The 24,777-nt window shown below is 35.3% G+C and overlaps 3 protein-coding genes across 3 annotated transcripts; all 3 read right to left on the bottom strand.

The window, feature by feature from the left end:
* Positions 1-2,671: 2,671 nt before the first annotated feature.
* Positions 2,672-3,094, bottom strand: LOC150079769 (uncharacterized). The gene has a single exon (XM_090383229.1). The coding sequence runs from the start codon at positions 3,092-3,094 to the stop codon at positions 2,672-2,674; it is 423 nt and encodes a 140-aa protein (XP_090239355.1).
* Positions 3,095-10,479: 7,385 nt separating this feature from the next.
* Positions 10,480-11,916, bottom strand: LOC150079768 (poly(A) polymerase type 3-like). Its single transcript, XM_090383228.1, has one exon. It carries the CDS (start codon positions 11,914-11,916, stop codon positions 10,480-10,482), a length of 1,437 nt encoding a protein of 478 aa, XP_090239354.1.
* Positions 11,917-18,407: 6,491 nt separating this feature from the next.
* Positions 18,408-19,878, bottom strand: LOC150079767 (poly(A) polymerase type 3-like). Its single transcript, XM_090383226.1, is given in 2 exon segments — positions 18,408-19,527; positions 19,529-19,878. Coding segments are annotated over 2 exon segments (1,470 nt in total).
* Between the last annotated feature and the right edge of the window lie 4,899 nt (positions 19,879-24,777).

The following is a 24,777-nucleotide window of genomic DNA, read 5'->3' as shown; positions in this document are numbered from 1 at the left end:
AACAACACCACTGTAACGTTCTCCGATAGGTGAGCAGAAAATTTCAGTTCGATACGTACACTTCCTCATCTATGAGTATTGATGTATTCGCCTATGGTCTCCTGACCATAATGCCCATAGGCATTATGGTCAGGAGAGAGGTCAAATCCATACAACACATTACCTTCTAGGTATTCTTTATAGGAAATATCATTACCCACATCACGTGTCCACTTGTTCAGTGATGTGAAAAGAGAGGTATGATCTGGTGTAATGACCCTCTTTATAATTAGGTGTCAGAGGTTGACTTGGATGCTGAATACCATCAGCTAACACTACCAGATAACATAAATTGAAGTGGGAAAAATTGAATGGATTGCGACTGTACGAACCATTGAATGCTTCACTTGCAACTAGACCTATAACTAATCGAGAAGGAATGTCGCCCAGATAGATGTTGTCTCTTGTAGAATCACTCATACCTTTAGGAATCGAGTAATAGCTGATTTTCACCCTGTTTATGGGGTAGTGAATAGGATTTTTTCAAGCACAGTCAAGTGGGCTAACAGAACTTTAGGATTTAATCTCACTTTGTGCACGAAGTGGGTTGCTTCCTGAATATGAATTCTGCATTTCATGTCTGTGGTGACGGCCATCATCATCATCAGCCATTTCAATCCACTGCAAGATGAAGGCCTCTCCAGCAACTTTCCAGTTCCTTCTGTTTTGAGCACTGGCCATCCATTTACTACCCAAAAACTCATGAATTTCATCTATCCATCTCCGCCTTTGTCTTCCAGGTTTTCTTCTAGCTCCTCTTGGGTACCATTCTGTTATTTTCTTAGTCCATCTGTCATGTCTTCGAGCTATGTGTCCTGCCCAAGACCATTTTAGTTCTTTAGTGACGGCTAATAAACGGAATTCAGGGTTACTTCGCACTAGACGAATACGTAGTGACACATTATTAATGATATATCTTGCCTGGTGACACAAATCCAGATGTAGGTGCCCTAGAAGTTCCACACTCCTTGATTTTGCAATTGAATCCTGTCATTTACACATCCCGCATTCTGTCTTGGTGAACATTTTACTGACATCTGCAACGTCATCTTTCGCGTACAGTTCTGTTGTTAATTGGGTACATTTGGCACCGCGATCGTAATTCAGTTTTTCTAAATATGCCCTGTAGGGATAAGTATCTGCTGATGCATTGATTAATTTATCTTGTAAAAACAGATCGACCTGACTGAAAAGGGAATGAAAAAAAATTGTTCACCACACTCACAGATATGGCATCTATCTCTTTCCTCACTATGTGTAACATGAACTTTCAGACGTAAAAATGTTTTTCCAAAATCTAAATATTCTTCGAAAGTACTGGGAATAAACAATTCGATGGGGCCTCCACTATCCACACTGCCTAGTGGTTGAAAAGTCACATAAGATGAACGTTTGATAGATAGGTTAATAGCCGGTTTTTGAAATAGGATTTTACCAATCACGTTTCGACCTGCTCTTAAAACATGCTTACCCACAAAACGGGCAGCGGGTTTCAAAAGTGGTGTTAGAAAAGAGAATGCTGAACGAAAAATGCTACCAAGTCCGTACCCATGCTGCAAAGGTTGTCCGGCAAATGCATTACCACCTCCCACTTGTACCATGTAGTAATCAATGTTTTCACTCATCTTTGCGAAAATGCAGCTTCACTAAAGTCTTCCCACTTCTGAACTCTAGAAACTGTCCACTGTCTGTACAAATACTGATGGACACGGTGCGAAACCTGTGTCTCAAAAGGGGGTAATAGTCTGGGTTTTCGTATGTAAATGTGTTCTGTTCAATACAGGGAACAACACGTAACAGTGGAGCACATGTATTGCCTGCAATCTGGTCCTGAACCAGGTTGGAATAAACAAAATACGCTGAGGCACCCCGTTTTATATCTGCAGGGTACTTCCCACTGACAGCTCCACTCAATTTAGTACCAATCTGGTGAAAGCCAAGCATAAGACCTAAACCTGGGGAATCTTATGGAAACACTAATGAAAAGTTTTCTGGTATATGTAAAGTCAGGGTATCGTCTGAATTAACATTTCCACTTAAACTCGGGCAGACACTCAACATTGCATCAAGAATACTAGAGATGGATTCATAGTTTCATGTGGAAGCACACACATCTGGTAACTGCCACCAGTAACAAGAGTAAAAACATCTCTTGCACTTGGGGCGAAAGAAATTTGACCTTTGATAGGTAATACACTCTCACCAACAGATGTATCTGTAAATAAACGGCAGCCTTTTCCCCGTACACCCGCTTTTTTGAAGTCCAAATAATTTTACTAGTTTCTCGGGCAATTGTATTTTACCTTTTCCATGCATATTCACTGAAAATTGATATTTTGCAACAGTCTTTGTGTGTACTGTAAATGAAACAAGGGGATGAACACTGTTCAACTCATCTAAAAGATGTTGATAATCTTTATACTTTAAAGAAAGCACATGTAAAATTTGTTCAGAGTCATAATCATCGCGAAGTATATGAAATTCATCGCATCCTTTTGTGATATTGTTCCACACTCCTGGTATATGGATTTCAGAAAGTGCCACCACCCACTTCCCACTCAGATTAATTTCCCGGGGTAATTGAACTTTGAAACGTGATTGGGTGTTATCGGTATACAGGTCCATACTTGCGTTACTTGGTAGGGTTAGGTAAAACATCTTTGCTTTGTACCCAAGAATTGTAGAATGCAGGGTATCCAAGCCACTTCACAAGTAACTGTCTCTGGCCACGCACTGTATGCTTCCCAAGTACTTTTTCAATAAGATTCACGTTTTCAGGTACCTCGTTATCAAAACTGACTCTCTGTAGCTGATGTTCATAAAATGTACCTTCTATCACCTCACCATCTCTACCTTTAACCTTATATACTACAGGGTGCCTTTTGATTACCTGAGCTATGAAAAACACCTCCTCAGACCAATTCCCTCTGAACACTTTTCGAAAATTATGGCTATCATCACTAAGAACAACATGGTCACCGATTTTAAACTTGGGTTCCGAAACTTTTGGATGGGGTCTATATAATTTAGCATAAACTGTTTCTTCGTTATGCATGGTGACATCTGCAGGGCACATACCAATAGATCTGTGTACAGTTTCATTATACGTTTTCACTAATTTTTGCAGCACATGAATATATTTATCATTTTTTGAATATGTAACACATTTATAATTTTTTTCTTTTAATGTTCGAATAAATCTTTCTGCCATAGAAGCTTTCTTTTCACTTCTAGTGGTGTAAAAGTGGATATTTTTAGATTTGAATAATGCACGCACTTGTTTATTAGTAAATTCCTTTCCTTGGTCACTATTAATATTAAATGGTACTTCTTCTTTAAAAATAGATTTGAAAGCTTTAACTACTACTTGTGAATGTTTAGATTTTAATAGTCTTACCCAACCATATCGTGAAAAGCAATCAATACACACGAGAAGAAAATGAACACCATTATTTGCTTTAGCAAGATTTGACATGCTGGCTAAATCACATTGAAATGTATGGTGAAGACCAGGAACTTTCATCTAGTTACGAGGAAAATTTCTTCGTTGCTGTCTGTGTCTCACATATGTGGGCTGTCCCGATAACCATTCTTTCACAGTATGTTTGGGTAATTTTGTATGTTTTTGTAAAGCATTAACACTAGCAAAGCTCCCCACCACAGTAGGATTATAATAATCTTCTAACATGTTCTCTTTATTGCAGGTAAAACAACACTAACCCTGGAACAGAAGATACTTATCTTTATAGTACTTTTCATACTTTTTGTAATGGGAGAATTGTGGACTATCCTTGAAAAGAGAGCTGTGTCAAGATTTTATTAGAATAATGATTCCTTTGTAAATAATTTTGTTAACAGTGCTCAATAAAAGACTTCGTTCATTATAATTCTGTGTCTTCCTTAAAAGATATTTAAAATCACTTTCAACTGACAAAATACTATTGATTAAAAATATTGGTCATGAATACTTTAATTATGTTCCAATAATACCATTGATTTGTTCGTGAACACTTTAAAAAATACTATTATATTTTATGTTCAAATAATACCATTGATTTGTTCATGAATACTTTAAAAAATACCATTGGTTAAAAATATTGATCATGACTACTTTAATTACGTTCAAATAATACCACTGATTTGTTCACGAATAGCACTAATTAATTTATTGCCTAAAACTAACATGTTTAAAATAGTCTTCTCATTTAAAATTCTTTTAAAAATATACCAACCAGCAGTAAAATAAAAAAAACACCTTCATATTCATGGGGAAACAAAACCCTCTCTTTGAATTCCAAGAATTACTACAAAGGATTATGACATCATAAGACATGTTACACTATGCATGTTTTAACATTGTGCGACGGTGCCGCCGTCTAGCGGTGGGGGGTTAGAAGAGGGAGGGGTGGAATACAACCCCCGGTCAGTTTTGTTCAAAGTGTTTCGGTGGCAGCGCCACCTAGCAGCAAATATGTGGAAGACCACCCGCTGACAAAATCGGTTCAAAGTTTTTCGATGGCGGCGGGGTGGGAAAGGAGGCAGACCGCTGCGCCGTGAGGGGAGGGTTGGCGGGGGTGGGGAGAGGGAGGCTTGACAGACCGCCCCCTTGTCAGTTTGGCGCAGCCTCTAGCGGGCGGGGGATAGACCGCCCCCCCAAGTCCGTTTGGTTCAAAGTGACCCCACTACTACTAGGGATCAATGGTTGCTATTGGATTCTACACATTTAGAAGGTGGTTCAGTCCTCCTGGACACACCAGCCATCTGTCTGCTAGTCAGTGTGATATCGATATTTGATTCCCAGTGATTGGATGAAAATGTTGGCAGATTGTGTGGCCAATTTAATATGGCAAGCTGTGAATTGGTATTAAACTCTTCCAATCGCTGCTCATTTTGGGTGGTGCCACTGTTGATCCTGCAAACCAAGCAGGAGAGCGGCAATTGACATCCGCCCCATTTTACACCCCCCATTTACATCCCAATTTTCTCATTGGGAAAGAGGACACCTTTGTTTTTCAGATAGTTAATTGTTCGAAGAATATCCTCTCCAGGTCTGTTATATATAGAAACCACATAAAGGGTTCCAAGGGGGCCGATGATATGCAGGGACTTGAAATGGTGTCTAACTTTCATTGTGCATTGGCGAGAATGGTTGGGGTATTGAAACTACTGGTGTACTGTGCCTTTTAAATGTTTTGATTCTGTTGTTAAATAGCTGGACAAATCAACTTTTTCTGGAGAGAAAACCAAGCAACCCTCACCTGAGAACAAATAAATCAGCCATGGAGTGAAAAAAAAAGCCCATAAAATGTCCTCTTGTCACTAGCGCCATTGAAACCTCAGGTTTCCCAATCGGTTTGGGTAATCATGTTATAAAAATTTCCACACATTACCCGCGAGGTCAGATGGGCGAAAACCTGTTGTCCAATTAAAATAACTTAAATTGCAATTGAGAATTATTACAAAACAATCAATTTAGTTTCTCAACGTACAAAACAAAATATGGAAAATCACGAACAGAGGAAAGAAAGGGACCAAGAGTTGTTCATAATTCAGTTGATGGTGAGTGTATGTCCTCGTGGTAGCACAGTTGGTAGAATTTCAGTTCTTCCCACAGTGTCAGGTATAGTTGTGAGATTGAAACCCGTTAGTAACGTGAGGAACGGTTATAGGGTATTTTTCACAACGAGGCTGGGGTAGGTGGTCTTAGAGGAGGTTGCATGGTGTTTTTTTTTCCCGGAAACGTTTGTTTCATTTAAATCTAGAGAGCAACACGTTTCTTGAAATATTTTTTCTAACCAAGAAAAGATCTTTGGTTGCAATTGCCCCTACTGCAATTTTCTTAATACGGAGAAATCTCAGTTTTTTATTTATTTAGTTTTTTTTTTTTTTTCGTCAAATAAGGCGGGTTTTATTGTTGGGAAGAAAACTTCGTTCTGTGGAAGAGAATTATTAAATTGGGCAAACATCATCGAAATGAATTGAATCCCCTTGAGTAACAAATCTGATACCACATAATTTCACCGATATTTTTGTAGGTCGTGCATCAAACTACAATTTGCCTTTGACATGTAGGTACACTATCCAGGATGTGCAAGGACTTGATATATTTTGTGGTGGCGAGTTCTTGACTGCAATTGCTGGCCAGGGAGTTTTATTATTTTGCATGAAAGTGGGTTACCCCGCACCTGCTTGGCATGGTTATAACGTTCTTCAAGGATCATGATGTCAATATTTTCCTAATTTGCAATTACTTTTAGCTAGTCTGGACCCCCTTGGCCCGCTGCGCATTAAGTTGGATGAATTTCATCTGTCAGGTGTTGAAATGTTTAAGGCATAGGCCTATGATCGGTTCTACTTTGTTGTGGGTAGATAAACTGGACAACTGTTGTCTCTTATTGACTGATTATGAGAACGTTTTGAGCTTTTGTGGTTTGCGCAGACAGGCTTGCTGGTTTTGTTGGAGCAGTCCTTATACTGATGTCCCTTCTGGGCACAGCGCCCACAGGTTGACTGAGCCTGAGTGCAGGTGTGGCCAAACCTGCTGTAGTTGAAACCCTTTGGGACAACCACTTGTCATTAAAACGATGGCTGGCCCAGTCTATACATATTCTGTCTTAATTTTTTATTGTATTTAAAGCTGGGGGATTAATTCCACCATCCAGTTTACATTAATATCTGACTTAAATTTTTAATGAAATTTTTAATTAATAATCACTTCTGGGGTTGAGACGCTTGCAGGTTACTGTAGTATTGTTCCTCGGTGATTTGCATAGGTGTGGAGTCCTTGCTGACATCAAATATGATTACTCAGGGGCCTTTCTTCTTTGGTTGTTCTGAAGTAAGGCCAAGTGTCGAGATTCTTTGTCTTCTCTTTCTTCTGATGATCCAGTTTCCATCAGTACCTCAACATTTCGGATCTTCCTGATCAATTTAATTCTTGTAGTTATAAAGTGCTCCTTCAATTTATTGATAACTGTATTCTTGACTTCTTCACTAGACTTAATTTCTTGGTTATCAGTAGGTTTTAGAAAAATTAAATTTGGGGTTTTTAGTAATGTTTTTCGTTTGGTTGTCCGGCCAGAGACCTCTTTCTTGGCTTGGACAGCAGTAGGTGAACCAAGTTCGATATAACAGCGTCAAAAAGTTTCTTTGGCAACAAATCCTATTCTCTCACTAGAGCAATATTAGCTCATCAAGTGACCGAGTAATTCGTTATGCAACGTCACACACATGCCAGATCAGATCAATCTATTTATTATCCTGAATTACAATAAGACAGTTTTCCATTAGATATAATGTGGCTTTTGTGTATTTATAACGTTGATTTCAAATGTGCATCCCATTTTTTGGGTCTGTCATGTTAAGGAATCTCTTAGCTTGACCACGTTGTCTAGCTAACAAATCCCTTGATTAGTCCACGATCGACTCGATGGCCACCCCAGTGAGAGAATATTAAGTTCGTAAAATGATTTAGATGATTCTAGAAAGTTGGAATGTTGTTTGAATATTGTGCATGATTCTGGAGTATTATCTAAATTAATCCTCTTCATTTAGAAAACATCTTTTTCGAATGTTATTGGATAAATGCGACAGGTAAGGTACTGAGTGTGGAAAATAGAAGTGCAATTATAACTATATATGAAGAAAGTTATTCCATATGAAATATTCTCAAAATACTTCTTTCTCTCTCTCTCTCTCTTTGGAGAATAATAATTAGGGTATTCTAATCTCGTTCCTGCACGACAGACAAATAGATAAAACAAATCCCCCAGACAAATCAATAAGTCAGAGACTGTGCTTTAAGCGTCACTATGAAACTTCATTATATTAAGACTGTAAATTTCATGCATTCCCTGATGAAGCATAGAGTAACTGTATCCTTGAGATGTCTCCAAATGAACATAGAGTTAGTCTCACATCCTAAACAGAAACTTGCGTCACTAAAGACAAGATACCATTCTTATTCCTAAACAACCCTTCCTTTGTACCAAGAGATCCCAAACCAGTCAATCTGTCAGTGTGAGGCTTAATTATTTTATGCACGTAAATTTCGCGTATTGCGTGGTCGAGAAAATCCATTGCCTGATGAAGGCTAGATTAACTTGTATCGTTGTGATGTCTGCAAATGGACATGCTGATAGCCTCATACACCCAAGCAGAAACGTGCGAATATATAATGACTACAAGATACCATTCTTATCATGAAACAAGTCTTCATGCCCATATATCAATGATATAATGCTGAATCCAAAGCACATCACTTCCAAATCAGTGAACACACTGGGGTTTATCAAATGGAACCCTACAAGTTGAAAAAATACAGATATTCTGTCATCCTATATGAACCCATTGTTCTGCCAACCCTTGATTTCAGCTCACCGATCTGGAATCCTCATACTAAGAGTTTTATTAACAAAATTGAAGGCAGTCCAAAATTTTTTTCGATGCCTTCCGTTCCGTAGACCTGTATTTTATCACTCAGAACACTTTGTGGTTACTTTCATGAGCTCAAAAAGACTCATGGCTGAGATAAGTCGTCTACCCAAAGTAATCACTGCAACCCATGAAGAATCTGATATTCTTAGTGAAATTAATTTCCATGTTCTTCGTAGACAAATGAAGAATCTTATGCTGTTTCGCTTTTACTCTGTCACCAGGACTTTATGAAGTTCCATCCACTGAGCGAAATCAGATAGTGACTCTACCATTGTTTTTTCTTGTCTATTTCCCGTCACTATTCAACATCATCCACAAGTTTGCCTTGACTCTTGAATTTCAAAGTGACTACCTTTCGTTTAAGTAACGTAGTTTATTTTTCTTAAGGCATACTTATATTGTGCATACGGTTTTAATGTTGAACGTATGTCAATGATGGATGTTACAGTTCGATTTCTTCTTATTACCAAATCTGTTCGTTGTTCTATTCTCTGATAATGGATAATAAAATAATCTTGTTATTAATAGAAATAAACAAGCGCGGTGACCACCCATGTTCTGTTAAACCAATTATCAAACACTTTTAAAGTCCCTCTGTTGTATGTTATATCGCCTTACTCGTGTTAAAAGCATCGAACGTCCATTGAGGGTACTGACGCGCATCATTTTGTTTACTTTAATGAATTTCAATTTCTTGTGTTTGAGGAAAATGTTTCCTAAGAATGAAGTATAAAATATTGAAGGGTTTCCATTCCTGATGGTATAAGCTTCTGGATAACATCTTTTATCACCTTTTTCTTGAAAGACTGTTCGCTATTCGGTAACTTGGCATTCACAAGTTGAAAGAAATGCACCCAATCATTATTGAACTGGCTCATAATGGGGTTGTCACTTGCGATAGGGGCCCTTAAGGGGTGGTGATATTGAAGAACGGCGGATAAGAGTGTTCAGCTATGCGTTGTTTATGAGGGTTCTGTTTCTTCGTCGTCCTCAAAGACTTTCCTGTTCTTTGTTCAGAGACATCGCGATCCTTACTCTTCTCTACAGCATTCTGAGATTAGACGTTCTTCCAGCATTCGTTTCTTAAGAATTTAATGGCATTCAAATTTTATACTACATTAACAATAATGTAAAGCGATTTTTTGTTTCAACAGATTAATCAATTTCCTAATGTAAACTTTCCAGCGGTACAAATAATATATTGATCTGAATTGCAGCCAATGCCATCTTTATATCTGTTTAATAAGCATCTTGAAATTCTATATATTTCGTGGTCATTGTCCACTGCTTCATTGGAGCAGACTAGAGTATTTGAAATATTTGTATCTTTGTCTTAAAATGCATATACAACCATCGTTGTATCCCAAACAGAAGTTTGCATCACTAAAGACGTGGAAAAGTAAAGGGATTAATGTTCGAATCCCTTTACTGGCTCAGTGGTCTTTTACAGAAATGTAAGTTTGTCACTCCCAGGCGGGGAAAGTAATGGTTTTCCATCGGAAACTTGGTTGTACCTGTGGAAATCATGTATGTCGACCAGAGAAGACATGCAAATATGGTCAAAATACATATGGGTAGACGACAACATTCTCAGATGCCCCAATTTTGATGAGTGCAAGTACCTTCCTATAATTATTTTGGCTATTCATTGGAAAATGAATTTTACAGAATACTCTTAATAACACTCAAAGTAACTAGAATACGGTGTAAATTTAAAAACAAAAGGTAAAAAAATCATTTCCCAATTCACTTGACATTCTGAATTGGAATGAGGTTCAAATTTGTTCTTTTTAAACTGCTATAATGAAATAGGCAAGAAAAGAATTCAAGAAATTTTACAAAACATAAACATTTATTGTAACAAATGCAGATACAAAACATTATTTTTGAACAATTAACAGTAGTAAATATACAACAACAAAACAAAATTACTTCTCAAATGAAGATCGTTTCAACCCAACAGTTCTTTTTAGCATTTTCGCTTCTTGAAAGGGACAGTTTCTATCAACCCATTGAAACATTTTTCGGCAAATAATTGGAAAGATTGTTTCTTCCGATTTGTTTAATATCTAATTCCATTCCTACTTTGTACACGTTTCTACAAACAGCATCTTTCATGACCTTCTTCTTAAAAAGATGGATGGCATTATTCAATTCGAGATTCACAAATTCAGTGTTCTTGAACTTTATTCCTATAAACCATTTTGACCGAAAATTAGCCTCCCGAGCATCTGCACGAGTCAACGATTCTGGGTGCACCTGTGCTAATTTCATTGTCGGAACCTTCTCCAGGTTAACAATTAATAATCGAATTTTTGATTCCACCAGGCCATGCCATTGTAGGTGATTTGCTTTTGTACTCGCACGTGCAATAACAATGATGAAATATTCATACTTCTCGAAAAAATTTTGCTTCTCAAATAGCTGATTCCAATCTTCCTCTCCCATCATGATGGATTCAGTGATAATTAAACCTCGCTTAAGTTCACTGCAAATTATAGTCCTTGTTGACGATGACACATTAAAAGCAGAGTTCTGATATGGATATGCCGGAGTAATGATTGGCATCACATGGTATCTCTCAGCAAAGTTTACTCTTGGATCCCAAACAGAAAATCCCAAGTTGATGTCCTCCAATTGCTTCAATAATACGGGTTTAGGCCAAGACCACGTTGAGAATACTAAAAAAAATTTGTGAACAATTGTAGCAGCCGTTGCATTAGGGTAACGTTGGCATATTTCTGCAACGAGCATGGCCCATGATATACCTCCTAAATAACCTAAAACATTAGAATATATACCACGTTGTTTAGCCCATAACTTAATTGTGGTTAAAGCTAAATGGAAACTTTTTTTGTTCGGAATGATGTGTAGTATTTCCTCAGCGACTCGACATCCATTTAAACTCCGTGCACACTTCGGATCTAAGTTTTTTAAAAGACTATCGTCCATTAAATTTAGATCTTCCGGTATATTTGTTAATTCCAGCCGGGCAAATAGTATATCGAGATGAATTCCCCAAAAAATCATCTTGATGACTGGTACGTAGGCTTCTTCAACAGCTCTTAAATCTTTCACTTCATATCGTGTTTTTAGCAATTCCAGGAAACTGTCAAAGAAATCTGATCGATTCACGTGATTTGGAGCGACACAGAGTATATCAATATCTGCCTCCTCTGTATGGAGGCCAAGGCGGTAAGAGCCGAATGTATATATTTTAGCTCTCATGTTTCTAGCGTGATTTGGAGGAATGTTCTTCGTCCTGCTAACTTTAAAGATCCATCGATTTACCAAATTATTTATTTTGTGCAGTACTCGAACTCTTTGAAGCAACGCCCCAGGCTCTGCAAACTGACCATAATCCACGAGCACTTGTTCCAGTTCTTTTGTTCTTTCCAATTCATTAGAACCTTGCGAACCATTATCCAGAATTGACTCCATATTCAGAAAAATCCAGAACGATTCGAATAATACTGGAACAATGACTTGAGGTTCTGCAAATAAAGAAGAAACTAAAAATTAGAAACGTTTGCACTTTTTTAATCTATCAGATTATGTAAAAAATTAATTGTTCTGAAATTATGACGCAAATTTGAAAAAATGCAGAGAAATGTTTTTAGAATTGTTAAAAAATGAAATTTAACGCGGCAAATAGAGTGGGAGATTTCCTATCAATATACTATTTCAATTTATTTTGATATAAAAGATAAAATAAACAAAGCTAATTGTCCACAAGTTAAAAATATTGTGACCCTTTTAAAATAAATTAAAATGTTGGTCTGTTCTGGTCTCGGACATAAAACATACCAACCGTCAAACAGAAATTTTTCAAAATAACGAATTAATTTTTTGAACTCAGTCTTTTTGGTGATTTTAATTTAAATCTTTTCAAAGAAAATTGAGCAAACCTGAAATATTTAGCTTTCTTGAATATTACGAATTATACCTTAACCGCTAATAAATGAATGAATTTATTGTATGCAATAATTGAAAAATTTACTTACTTCAAAACAAAACCACAGACTCTTCCAAGGCTGATGAAAAACAGCAGTGACTCTGATGAAACTCTTCTAATTTTGATGAAAAACTGCTGAGGATTAGAGTTTATAAGGGATTAAAAATAATGGGGGTTCAGGCGTATTTCTATCCCAGATCACCTTTAGCCAATGACAGTTAGGTTCAAAAGTAACTCTATTCCTGAACCTAACTGTCATTGGCTAAAGGTGATCTGGAGTTCGAGGGTAAGCGGATTAGTGACGCCCTCAGGTGCTATACCTGAGGGCGTCACTAATCCGCGTACCCTTGCATTGACCACACCCACTTAGAAAACTTGTCTGTCCTGTCAAGTGATCTGTTAGCTTGACGACGTTGTCTAGCTAACCTTGATTAGTCTTGACTTCTTTCCCAATCAATTGTTCAAATTTTACAATTTGACATATAATCTAACATCTGTAAAATCAAACGTTTTTGCTTGAAAAATGTTTTGCAAAAATTTTGCATTTATATTTTTACGGTTTTAATTTCATAACCTTTTTATACATAAAATAGAGTTCATATTTATTTTAATCAGTGGTATATTCTGACAGAGACAAGTTGCAATCCTGGCAGAAAGTATGGAACGACATTTCTTTTTTCTTTATTTTTAGCGGTATTATTAAAATGAGAACAACATGTTTATCAATTTTTTAAAAAATATATTTTTAATTAAATAAAAAATTTAAAAAAAACTTTAATAATATGTAAACAATTTCTAGAAGAATCGAATTATTCAAGAAAGTGTAAGAGATTCCTCTGGTGAAAGAAAATCGTAGAAAAAAACTGAAAGTTGTAGGACATCGGAGAAAATTCCTGAAAGTGACAGAACATTGTAGGTGATTTAAGAATATATGGAAAGTGGGAATGTTCCATGTATATTACAGATGCTTCTAGAGTGTTCTTCAACAATATTAATGAAGGAGAAAGAGTATGTACATTCAACAGAGTTTTTCATGTGCATAACCAAAAGTATAGCAAATTACCGATTGCTGAGTTACCACAACCAAAGCCATGTTGATTTTGATGCATGTAAGGCTTGAAAAAATTGGAGTTTATGCACAACTGTGTCAAATAGTTTAAAAAGGTGGTTTTTTTTTTTTTTTTTGGTCTGAAATCTTATACAGACCACTTGTCACCTTTTTTGAATACCAGACGTATCATAATTTGAATTGGATAAATGCCCAGTCTCAGAGATAAGTTATAAATATGAAGCATGATACGATTAAGGGGGATGACAGACATTCTCCAAACTATGGTTGGTGAGTCATCTGGGTATTTTGTATTGTCATTTTTCATATTTTTCAATACTGAGTTTTGGTCATCCTCATTGATCAACAATCTGAACCAGGCAATGAAACCAAGGGTTCCGTAACAATAGGAGCTATATGTTATTTATCACTAAGGTATATGTAGTTCAAAATGGTCAGTTAATCCAGTATTGATCGATTGATATTGCTTTGATACAAGTAATCTCTAAAAAGAAAAATCGTGACAATTTTCCCCTCTATCTTTCACAACACATGCTTAACATTTCCCGGTTACACATGTTTCAATTTTTTGAAGCGAGTTTCATTCCTGACTCGACAGGAAAGCCAAATTCATATTTTTCACTTTGTTTTGACATAATTTACAAGATAGACTGAATAAGCACTTTTTGCACATGTGCTTAGTACTCTTGTACCTAGTTACCAATGTGCTTGGTAACTTTTCCTTATGAAATACCAAATAGACTTCAATAAAGTAAAATATTTGATACACTTCTCAATGTATTGAACAATTACTATGACGGTCATTTTAATCCATACTCTCTCTCACATTAACATCTTTAATACAACAATAACTTGTCCACATTATGATCTTTTGGGTCTAGTAATAAATCTTTACATGTTTCACAATTATTGCTCTTTAAAATATTTTTAGCCAGGTAACTTGCGACATGCCAATATATTTTCAACATTAATATCCATATCCTCGCAGTACCTGGGCGATTATAATTTTGTGAAGTCAAAAATAAGCACTTAATAGCAAGTGCGTTTAGGCGCACTTGCTATTATGCAGAAGATTCCAAATTATGAGGTCTTGGACATTTTCAGTTTGCAGTATAACCCCTTTTTTCTGGCAAGTTTCCGGATTATATTTTCATTGTTTTGAAATATGTTTTCAGCATATAGGTGACTATTTCTGATGTTATGGCTGTACTTTATATCAGCCTCCTTATTTTCTTTCAAAGTTACTATATTTGGTTTTAAGTTAGCTTTTTTTTTCAATGGAGTCTTCTCTCTGTATCAGGGAAAGATTTGTGAATTTGGAGCACTTACTGGGTAGAATCTCGCTGAAAAAATATTGAAAAATATTCCATTTATCTTTCTGTAGAGAACTCGAACTCCATTTATCTTTCTATAGAAAGATGATACTCGGTAAATTCTTTTCCCGAAACACAATCAATCGCAGGTTGTGCTTTGGGGAAATGAATTTTATAGAATACATTTAGTAACTAACAAAATTACTGTTCTAACTACATCTTATTGGACGGTCAGTGTTGTGTGCATTTTTTTGACGCAACAGTTCTTTTCAGCTTCTTCGCTTTTGGACACGGAATCGTTTCTGAAACGTTGAAAATATTTTTTGAAAAATAATTGGAAAGTTGGTGTCTTCGGAAGTTTATTATCCATTTCCATTCATGTTTGTATAAGTTCAGAAATATCATATCTGTCGCATCTTATTCTTGAAAGACTCTGCCATTAGTTGACTCCACATTCACATAAATCGCAAGAAATGCACCCAACCGTTATTTAACTGGCTCGCATCATATTCCATGGGAACCCTTAAGAGTTGGTGATAATGAAGAACGGGCTACTCAGGAAGAGCAGCGAATAAGTGTTCAGCTATGAATGGTTTAGGAGAGTTCTGTTTTTTCCACGTACTCAAAGAGTTGTCTGCTCCTTGTTCAGAGACTCGGTGATCCTTATTCATCTCTACTACATTCTGAGATTCAACATTATTCCAGTATGGGTTTCTTAAGCATTTAAGGGAATTAAAATTTTATAATAAATTTACAGTAATATGAAGTAATTTTATACTTCAACGGATTAATCAATTTGTTATTTTAAACTTTTAAAAATAATTTAATTCTAGCTGTGTTTCTCCCATTCCAGTGTGGAAAAGTAGCAGTGCCCTATGTTTTCGGTGTTTTAAAGCCACCATAATGTACTTTAATGATTCTGCGAAATTAAATGTTATAACTCGGACTGACGTCCTTTAATTTCTAGATCTTTAGGTATATTTGTCATTTCTAGTCGTGCTAATACAATATCCATCTGAATTCCTTCAAATGCCATCTATGTGATTGGTATATAGGCGTCTTCAACTGCTCTTAGGTATTTGAATTCATATTGTTTTTTGAGCAATTTTACGGAAATGTTAAATAAAATCTGATCGATCTATGCTTCGTGGCAACACAGGATATCAATATGTGCACATTTCGGATAATGATCAAGGCAGTCAGAGTCTAAAAGTATACATATTGTAGCCCTCATGTTTTCAGCGTAATGTACTGGAATTTTCGTCTTTGTGATAACTTCAAAAATTACGCATTTTACTAATTTAATTACTTTGCCGAGCACATTTATTATGTTGTGGATGAGATCTCGAAGCTCTATAAACTGACCATTTTTTGATTTCCAATTCATTATAATTTTCCGAGGCATTGTGTGAGCCTTCCGTTCCAATATTTAGTCTTAGACCCAAACTATCCAAATAATTATAGTTTCTCTCGACAAACAATTATGCGAAGAGTAAAAGATATTGGAAAGAATTTCTTCGAACAACTTTTGGAAAAAAATTGAAATATTTTTGTGTAGCAGTGTATGACGGTATAGATGTACATGACACAGTCCAACTCGTTATCTTCATACGTGAGAATTAATAAATTTGTACCATTCGAAGATTCAGCTGATTTACAGAGTATTCGCTGAACGACTGCTGGTGATAATCTTTAAAATTTTTTGCCAATGTGTTGAAAAGTTAAGATTAAATATTTGAAACCTGGTAGGGACGACAACTGATGGTGCAAAAAATATGATTGGCAGAAACATTGGTGTTGTGAGTAGAATAACCAAGAAAATGCTAGATATCGAAGCCGAACTTCCGATAGGAATTCACTACATTGTGCAACCAGAAACTCTTTGGGAAAGTATTGGATCACCATAGAATCATAAATGTGGTTACTTCAAGTGCAAATTTTATAAGATCACTTGGCCTTAATCACCATATGTTTCAAATTTCTGAAAGAAATTTGAAACTTATTTGAAAAAAATTTCTGAAAGAAATTTGAAACTGAATACAAAGTTGTAATTAATAAATAATCGTGGCAGTGTGATATCTTTTCTTAAATCGCATCATGAAATTGATAATTTAATGACAGAAAAGGGGAAACCAATAAAACAACTATCAAGCAGTGTCTGTTTGATCTTGCAAACATTTCTAGTAACTGAAATGCTCTTAATTTAAAACTACAATGGAAAGGAAAATTTGTCTCTAATTTCTATGTTGACATGAAATAATTTAAGAATTAGTTGTTATTATTTAAATCCCAAATTGAATACGAGAATTTAGTTCAAGTTGAATGTGGTACTGAGCTAAAATAGAAACACATAATTCCAAAGAATCGTTGCCTTTCGATTTTACAATAACTTTTGACGAATTTTAAAGTCAGTTTGCTGATATATGATCTCATGAAAAAGACATGAACTACAAACCCACCTTGCAACTTGAAATTATTGATCTTCAAGCCAAAGCACTGTTCAAAAATAAGTGAATCCACTAGATAATCAACTACTCGAATTGCTATAAGGCTCCCATCTGAAGATTTTCTGGTGAGAAAAGAAAATGGCTGCTTTGTTCTAATTAACGTATGTTTGCGAGCAATTCTTTTTCACACATTACAACAAATATTTAAAAAGAAACAGATCAATAGACGAGCAATAGATTCGACGTTATTCCAGCATGGGATTCTTAAGAATTTAATGGCATTCAAATTTTATACTTCATTAACAATAATGTAAACAGATTTTTTGTTCAACAGATTAATCAATTTCCTAATGTAAGCTTTCCAGCGGTGCAAATATGATATTGATCTGAACTGCAGGCAATGCCATCTTTATATCTGATTAATAAGCATTTTGAAATTCTATATATTTCGTGGTCATTGTCCACTGGCTCATTGTAGCAGGCTAGAGTATGAGAAATACTTGTATCTTTGTCTTAACATGCATATACAACCATAGTTGTATCCAAAACAGACGTTTGCATCACTAAAGACGTGGAAAAGTAAAGGGATTAATGTTTGAATCCCTTTACTGCCTCAATGGTCTTTTAGGGAAATGTAGGTTTGTCACTCCTAGGCGTGGAAAGTAATGGATTTCCCTCGGAAACTCTGTTATACCTGTGGAAATCATGTAAATCGTCCAGAGAAGACATGCAAATATGGTTAAAATACATATGGGTAGACGACAACATTGTCAGATGCCCCAATTTTGATGAGTGCGAGTACCTTCCTATAATTATTTTGGCTATTCATTGGAAAATGAATTTTACAGAATACTGTTAATAACCCTCAAAGTAACTAGAATACGATGTAAATTTAAAAAAAAGGTAAAAAAATTATTTCCCAATTCACTTGACATTTTGAATTGGAATGAGGTTCAAATTTTTTTCTTTTTAAACTGCTATAATGAAATAGGCAAGAAAGGAATTCTTGAAATTTTACAAAACATAAACATTTATTGTAACAAATGCAGATACAAAACATTATTTTTGAACAATCAACAGTAGTAAATATACAACAACAAAACAAAATTACTTCTCAAGGGAAGATCGTTTGAACCCAACAGTTCTTTTTAGCATTTTCGCTTCTTGAGAGGGATAGCTTCTATCGAACCATTGAAAACATTTTTCGGCAAATAATTGGAAAGATTGTTTCTTCCGATTTGTTTAGTATCTAATTCCATTCCTACTTTGTACACGTTTCTACAAACAGCATCTTTCGTGACCTTCTTCTTGAAAAGATGGATGGCATTATTCAATTCGAGATTCACAAATTCAGTGTTCTTGAACTTTATTCCTATAAACCATTTTGACCGAAAATTAGCCTCCCGAACATCTGCACGAGTCAACGATTCTGGGTGCACCTGTGCTAATTTCATTGTCGGAACCTTCTCCAGGTTAACAATTAATAATCGAATTTTTGATTCCACCAGGCCATGCCATTGTAGGTGATTTGCTTTTGTACTCGCACGTGCAATAACAATGATGAAATATTCATACTTCTCGAAAAAAATTTGCTTCTCAAATAGCTGATTCCAATCTTCCTCTCCCATCATGATGGATTCAGTGATAATTAAACCTCGCTTAAGTTCACTGCAAATTATAGTCCTTTTTGACGATGACACATTAAAAACAGAGTTCTGATATGGATATGCCGGAGTAATGATTGGCATCACATGGTATCTCTCAGCAAAGTTTACTCTTGGATCCCAAACAGAAAATCCCACGTTGATGTCCTCCAATTGCTTCAATAATACGGGTTTAGGCCAAGACCACGTTGAGAATACTAAAAAAAATTTGTGAACAATTGTAGCAGCCGTTGCATTAGGGTAACGTCGGCATATTTCTGCAACGAGCATGGCCCATGATATACCTCCTAAATAACCTAAAACATTAGAATATATACCACGTTGTTTAGCCCATAATTTAATTGTGGTTAAAGCTAATTGGAAACATTTTTTGTTCGGAATGATGTGTAGTATTTCCTCAGCGACTCGACATCCATTTAAACTCCGTGCACACTTCGGATCTACGTTTTTTAAAAGACTATCGTCCATTAAATTTAGATCTTCCGGTATATTTGTTAACTCCAGCCGGGCAAATAGTATATCGAGATGAATTCCCCAAAAAATCATCTTGATGACTGGTACGTAGGCTTCTTCAACAGCTCTTAAATCTTTCACTTCATATCGTTTTTAGCAATTCCAGGAAACTGTCAAAGAAATCTGATCGATTCACGTGATTTGGAGCGACACAGAGTATATCAATATCTGCATCCTCTGTATGGAGACCAAGGCGGTAAGAGCCGAATGTATATATTTTAGCTCTCATGTTTCTAGCATGATTTGGAGGAATGTTCTTCGTCCTGCTAACTTTAAAGATCCATCGATTTACCAAATGATTTATTTTGTGCAGTACTCGAACTCTTTGAATCAACGCCCCAGGCTCTGCAAACTGATCATAATCCACGAGCACTTGTTTCAGTTCTTTTGTTCTTTCCAATTCATTAGAACCTTGCGAACCATTATCCAGAATTGACTCCATATTCAGAAAATCCAGAACGATTCGAATAATACTGGAACAATGACTTGAGGTTCTGCAAATAAAGAAGAAACTAAAAATTAGAAATGTTTGCACTTTTTTAATCTATCAGATATTGTAACAAATTAATTGTTCTGAAATTATGACGCAAATTTGAAAAAATGCAGAGAAATGTTTTTAGAATTGTTAAAAAATGAAATTTAACGCGGCAAATAGAGTGGGAGATTTCCTATCAATATACTATTTCAATTTATTTTGATATAAAAGATAAAATAAACAAAGCTAATTGTCCACAAGTTAAAAATATTGTGACCCTTTTAAAAAAATTAAAACGTTGGTCTGTTCTGGTCTCGGACATAAAGCATACCAACCGTCAAACAGAAATTTTTCAAAATAAAGAATTAATTTTTTGAACTCAGTCTTTTTGGTGATTTTAATTTAAATATTTTCAAAGAAAATTCAGCAAATCTGAAATATTTAGCTTTCTTGAATATTACCAATTATACCTTAACCGCTAATAAATGAATGAATTTATTGTATGGAATAATTGAAAAATATACTTACTTCAAAACAAAACCACAGACTCTTCCAAGGCTGATGAAAAACCGCAGTGACTCTGATGAAATCTTCTAATTTTGATGAAAAACTGCTGAGGATTAGAGTTTATAAGGGATTAAAAATACTGGGGGTTCAGGCGTAATTCTGTCCCAGATCACCTTTAGCCAATGACAGTTAGGTTCAAAAGTAACTCTATTCCTGAACCTAACTGTCATTGGCTAAAGGTGATCTCGAATTCGAGGGTACGCGGATTAGTGACGCCCTCAGGTGCTATACCATTGACCACACCCACTTAGAAAACTGGTCTGTCATGTCAAGGGATCTATTAGCTTGACCACGTTGTTTGGCTATCAAATAACTTGATTTGTCTTGACTTTTCCAATCATTTGTTCAAATTTTGCAATTTGCCATATAATCTAACATCTGTAAAATCAAACGTTTTTGCTTGAAAAATGTTTTACAAAAATTTTGCATTTATATTTTCCCGGTTTTAATTTCATAACTTTTTTATACATAAAATAAAGACTATATTTATTTTAATCAGTGGTATATTCTGACAGAGACAAGTTGCAATCCTGGCAGAAAGTTGGGAACGGCATTTCCTTTTTCTTTATTTTTAGCGGTATTATTAAAATGAGAACAACATGTATATCAATTTTTTAAAAAAATTTATTTTTAATTAAATCAAAAATTAAAAAACAACTTTAATAATATTTAAACAATTTCTAGAAGAATCGAAATATTCAAGAAAGTGTAAGAGATTCCTCTGGTGAAAGAAAATCGTAGAAAAAAATGAAAGTTCTAGAACATCGGAGAAGATTTCTGAAAGTGCCAGAACATTGCAGAAGTTCCTGAAAGTGACAGAACATTGCAGAAGATTCCTGAAAGTGACAGAACATTGTAGGTGATTTAAGAAAATATGGAAAGTGGGAATGTTCCATGTATATTATAGATGATTCTAGAGTGTTCTTCAACAATATTAATTAAGGATAAAGAGTATGTACATAACCAAAAGTATAGCAAATTGCTGACCGATTGCTGACTTTCGACAACCAAAGCCATGTTGATTTTCATGTATGCAATGGATGAAAAAATTGGAATTTAGGCACAACTGTGTAAAATGGTAGAGAAAGGCGGTGTTTTTTTTGGTCTGAAATCTTATACAGACCACTTGTCACCTTTTTTGAATACCAGAAGTATCTTAATTTGATTGAAATGATTTCGGTAAATCATTTTGGTAAATGCCCAGTCTCAGAGATAAGTTTCAAATATGAAGCATGTTAGGATTAAGAGTGGTGACAGACATTTCCCAAACTACGGTTGGTGAGTCATCTGGGTATTTGGTATTGTCATTTTTCATATTCTTCAATGCTCAGTTTTGGTCATCCTCATTGATTAACAATCTCAACCAGGCAATGAAACCAAAGGCTCCGAATCAATAGGAGCTATATGTTATTTATCATTAAGGTATATGTAGTTCAAAATGGTCATAATCCAGTATCGATCGATTGACATTGCTTTGATACAAGTAATCTCTAAAAAGAAAAATCGCGACAAAATTTCTCCTCTATCTTTCACAGCACATGCTTAACATTTCCCAGTTACACATGTTTCAATAGTTTTTGAAGCGAGTTTCATGCCTGATTCGACAGGCAAGCCAAATTCATATTTTTCACTTTGTTTTGACATAATTTACAAGATAGACTGAACAAGCACGTTTTGCCCATGTGCTTAGTACTCTTGTACCAAGTTACCAATGTGCTTGTTAACTTTTCCTTATGAAATACCAAATAGACTTCAGAAAAGCAAAATATTTGATACACTTCTCAATGTATTCAACAATTCCTATGATGGTCATTTTAATCCATACTCTCTCTCACTTTAACATCTTTAATACAACAACAATTTGTCCATATCATGATCTTTTGGGTCTAGTAATAAATCTTTACATGTTTCACAATTACTGCTCTTTAAAATATTTCTAGCCAGGTAACTGGCAACATGCCAATAGATTTTCAACATTATTATCCATATCCTCACAGTACCTGGGCGATTATAATTTTGTGAAGTCAAAAATAAGCACTAAAGTTTCTGTGCGTTTAGGCGCACTTGCTATTATGCAGAAGATTCCAAATTAGTGAGGTCTTGGAAATTTTCAGTTTCCAGTATAACCCCTTTTTTCCCACAAGATTACCGGATTATATTTTCATTGTTTTGAAATGTGTTTTTAGCATATAGGTGACTATTGCTGTTGTTTTTGCTGTACTTTATATCAGCCTCCTTATTTCTTTCAAAATTACTATATTTGGTTTTAAGTTAGCTTTTTTTTCAATGGATTCTTCTCTCTGTATCAGGGAAAGATTTGTGAATCTGGAGCACTTACTGGGTAGAAGTTCGCTGAACAAATATTGAAGGGTTTCCATTTATCTTTCTGTAGAGAACTCGAACTCCATTTATCTTTCTATAGAAAGATGATATTTGGTAAAATTCTTTTCCCGAAACACAATCTCAGGTTGTGCTTTTAGGAAATGAATTTTTATAGAATACATTTAGTAACTAACAAAACTACATCTTATTGGACGGTCAGTGTTCTCTGCATTATTTTAACACAAACGTTCTTTTCAGCCTCTTCGCTTTTGGACACGGAATCGTTTCTGACGCACATTGAAAATATTTTTTGAAAAATAATTGGAAAGTTGGTGTCTTCGGATGTTTATTATCCATTTCCATTAATGTTTGTATACGTTCAGAAATATCATATCTGTGGCAGCTAATTCTTGAAAGACTGCCATTAGTTGACTCGACATTCACATAAGTCGCAAGAAATGCACCCAAACGTTATTTAACTGGCTCGCATCATATTCCATGGGGACCCTTAAGGGGTGGTGATAATGAAGAACGGGCTACTCAGGAAGAGCAGCGAATAAGTGTTCAGCTATGAATGGTTTAGGAGAGTTCTGTTTTTTCCTCGTACTCAAAGACTTGTCTGCTCCTTGTTCAGAGACTCGGTGATCCTCATTCATCTCTACTGCATTCTGAGATTCAACATTATTCCAGTATGGGTTTCTTAAGCATTTAATGGAATTAAAATTTTATAATAAATTTACAGTAATATGAAGTAATTTTATACTTCAACGGATTAATCAATTTGTTATTTTAAACTTTTAAAAATAATTTAATTGTAGCTGTGTTTTTCCAATTCCAGTGTGGAAAAGTAGCAGTGCCCTATGTTTTTGGTGTTTTAAAGCCACCATAATGTACTTTAATGATTCTGCCAAATTAAATGTTATAGTTATGACTGACGTCCTTTAATTTCTAGATCTTCCGGTATATTTGTCATTTCTAGTCGTGCAAATACAATATCGATCTGAATTCCTGCAAATGCCATCTATGTGATTGCTGCATAGGCGTCTTCAACTGGTCTTAGGTATTTGAATTCATATTGTTTTTTGAGCAATTTTACGGAAATGTTAAATAAAATCTGATCGATCTGTGCTTCGTGGCAACACAGCATATCAATATCTGCAGATTTCGGATAAAGATCAAGGCAGTCAGAGTCGAAACGTTTACATATTTTAGCCCTCATTTTTTCAGCATAACGTACTGGAATTTTCCTCTTTGTGATAACTTCAAAAATTACGCGTTTTACTAATTTATTTACTTTGCCGAGCACATTTATTATGCTGTGGATAAGATATCGAAGCTCTATAAAGTGACCATTTTTTGATTTCCAATTCATTATCATTTTCCGAGGCATTGTATGAGCCTTCCATTCCAATATTTAGTGTTGGACCAGAACTATCCAAATAATTATTGGTAGAACTATCCATATTTTGTCTCGACAAACATTTATGTGAAGAATAGAAGATATTGGAAAGAATTTGTTCGAACAACTTTTGGAAAAAAGTTGAAATATTTTTGTGTAGCAGTGGATGACGGTATAGATGTACATGACACAGTCCAATTCCTTATCTTCATACGTGGAATTAATAATTTTGTACCAGTTGAAGATTCAGCTGAATTACAGAGTATTCGCTGAACCACTGCTGGTGAAAATCTTTACAATTTTTTGCCAATCTGTTGAAAAGTTAAGATTAAATATTTGAAACCTGGTAGGGACGACAACTGATGGTGCAAAAATATGATTGGCAGAAACATTTGTGTTATGAGTAGAATATCCAAGAAAATGCTAGATATCGAAGCCGAACTTCCGATTGGAATTCACTACATTGTGCAACAAGAAACTCTTTGGGAAAGTATTGGATCCCCATAGAATCATAAATGTGGTTATTTCAAGTGCAAATTTTATAAGATCACTTGGCCTTAATCACCATATGTTTCAAA

Source organism: Mastigoproctus giganteus, chromosome 10 (assembly GCF_048544385.1).
Source record: "Mastigoproctus giganteus isolate SK-2022 chromosome 10, ASM4854438v1, whole genome shotgun sequence".
In the NCBI taxonomy this organism is placed as follows: domain Eukaryota; kingdom Metazoa; phylum Arthropoda; class Arachnida; order Uropygi; family Thelyphonidae; genus Mastigoproctus; species Mastigoproctus giganteus.
The sequence above is the reverse complement of the archived record's forward strand: the minus strand, read 5'-3'. Positions and strand labels throughout refer to the sequence as shown.

Excerpts from the sequence above, each read along its gene's own strand:
- LOC150079769 (XM_090383229.1), bottom strand. The coding sequence starts at position 3,094 with ATGCATAACGAAGAAACAGTTTATGCTAAATTATATAGACCCCATCCA.
- LOC150079768 (XM_090383228.1), bottom strand. The coding sequence starts at position 11,916 with ATGGAGTCAATTCTGGATAATGGTTCGCAAGGTTCTAATGAATTGGAA.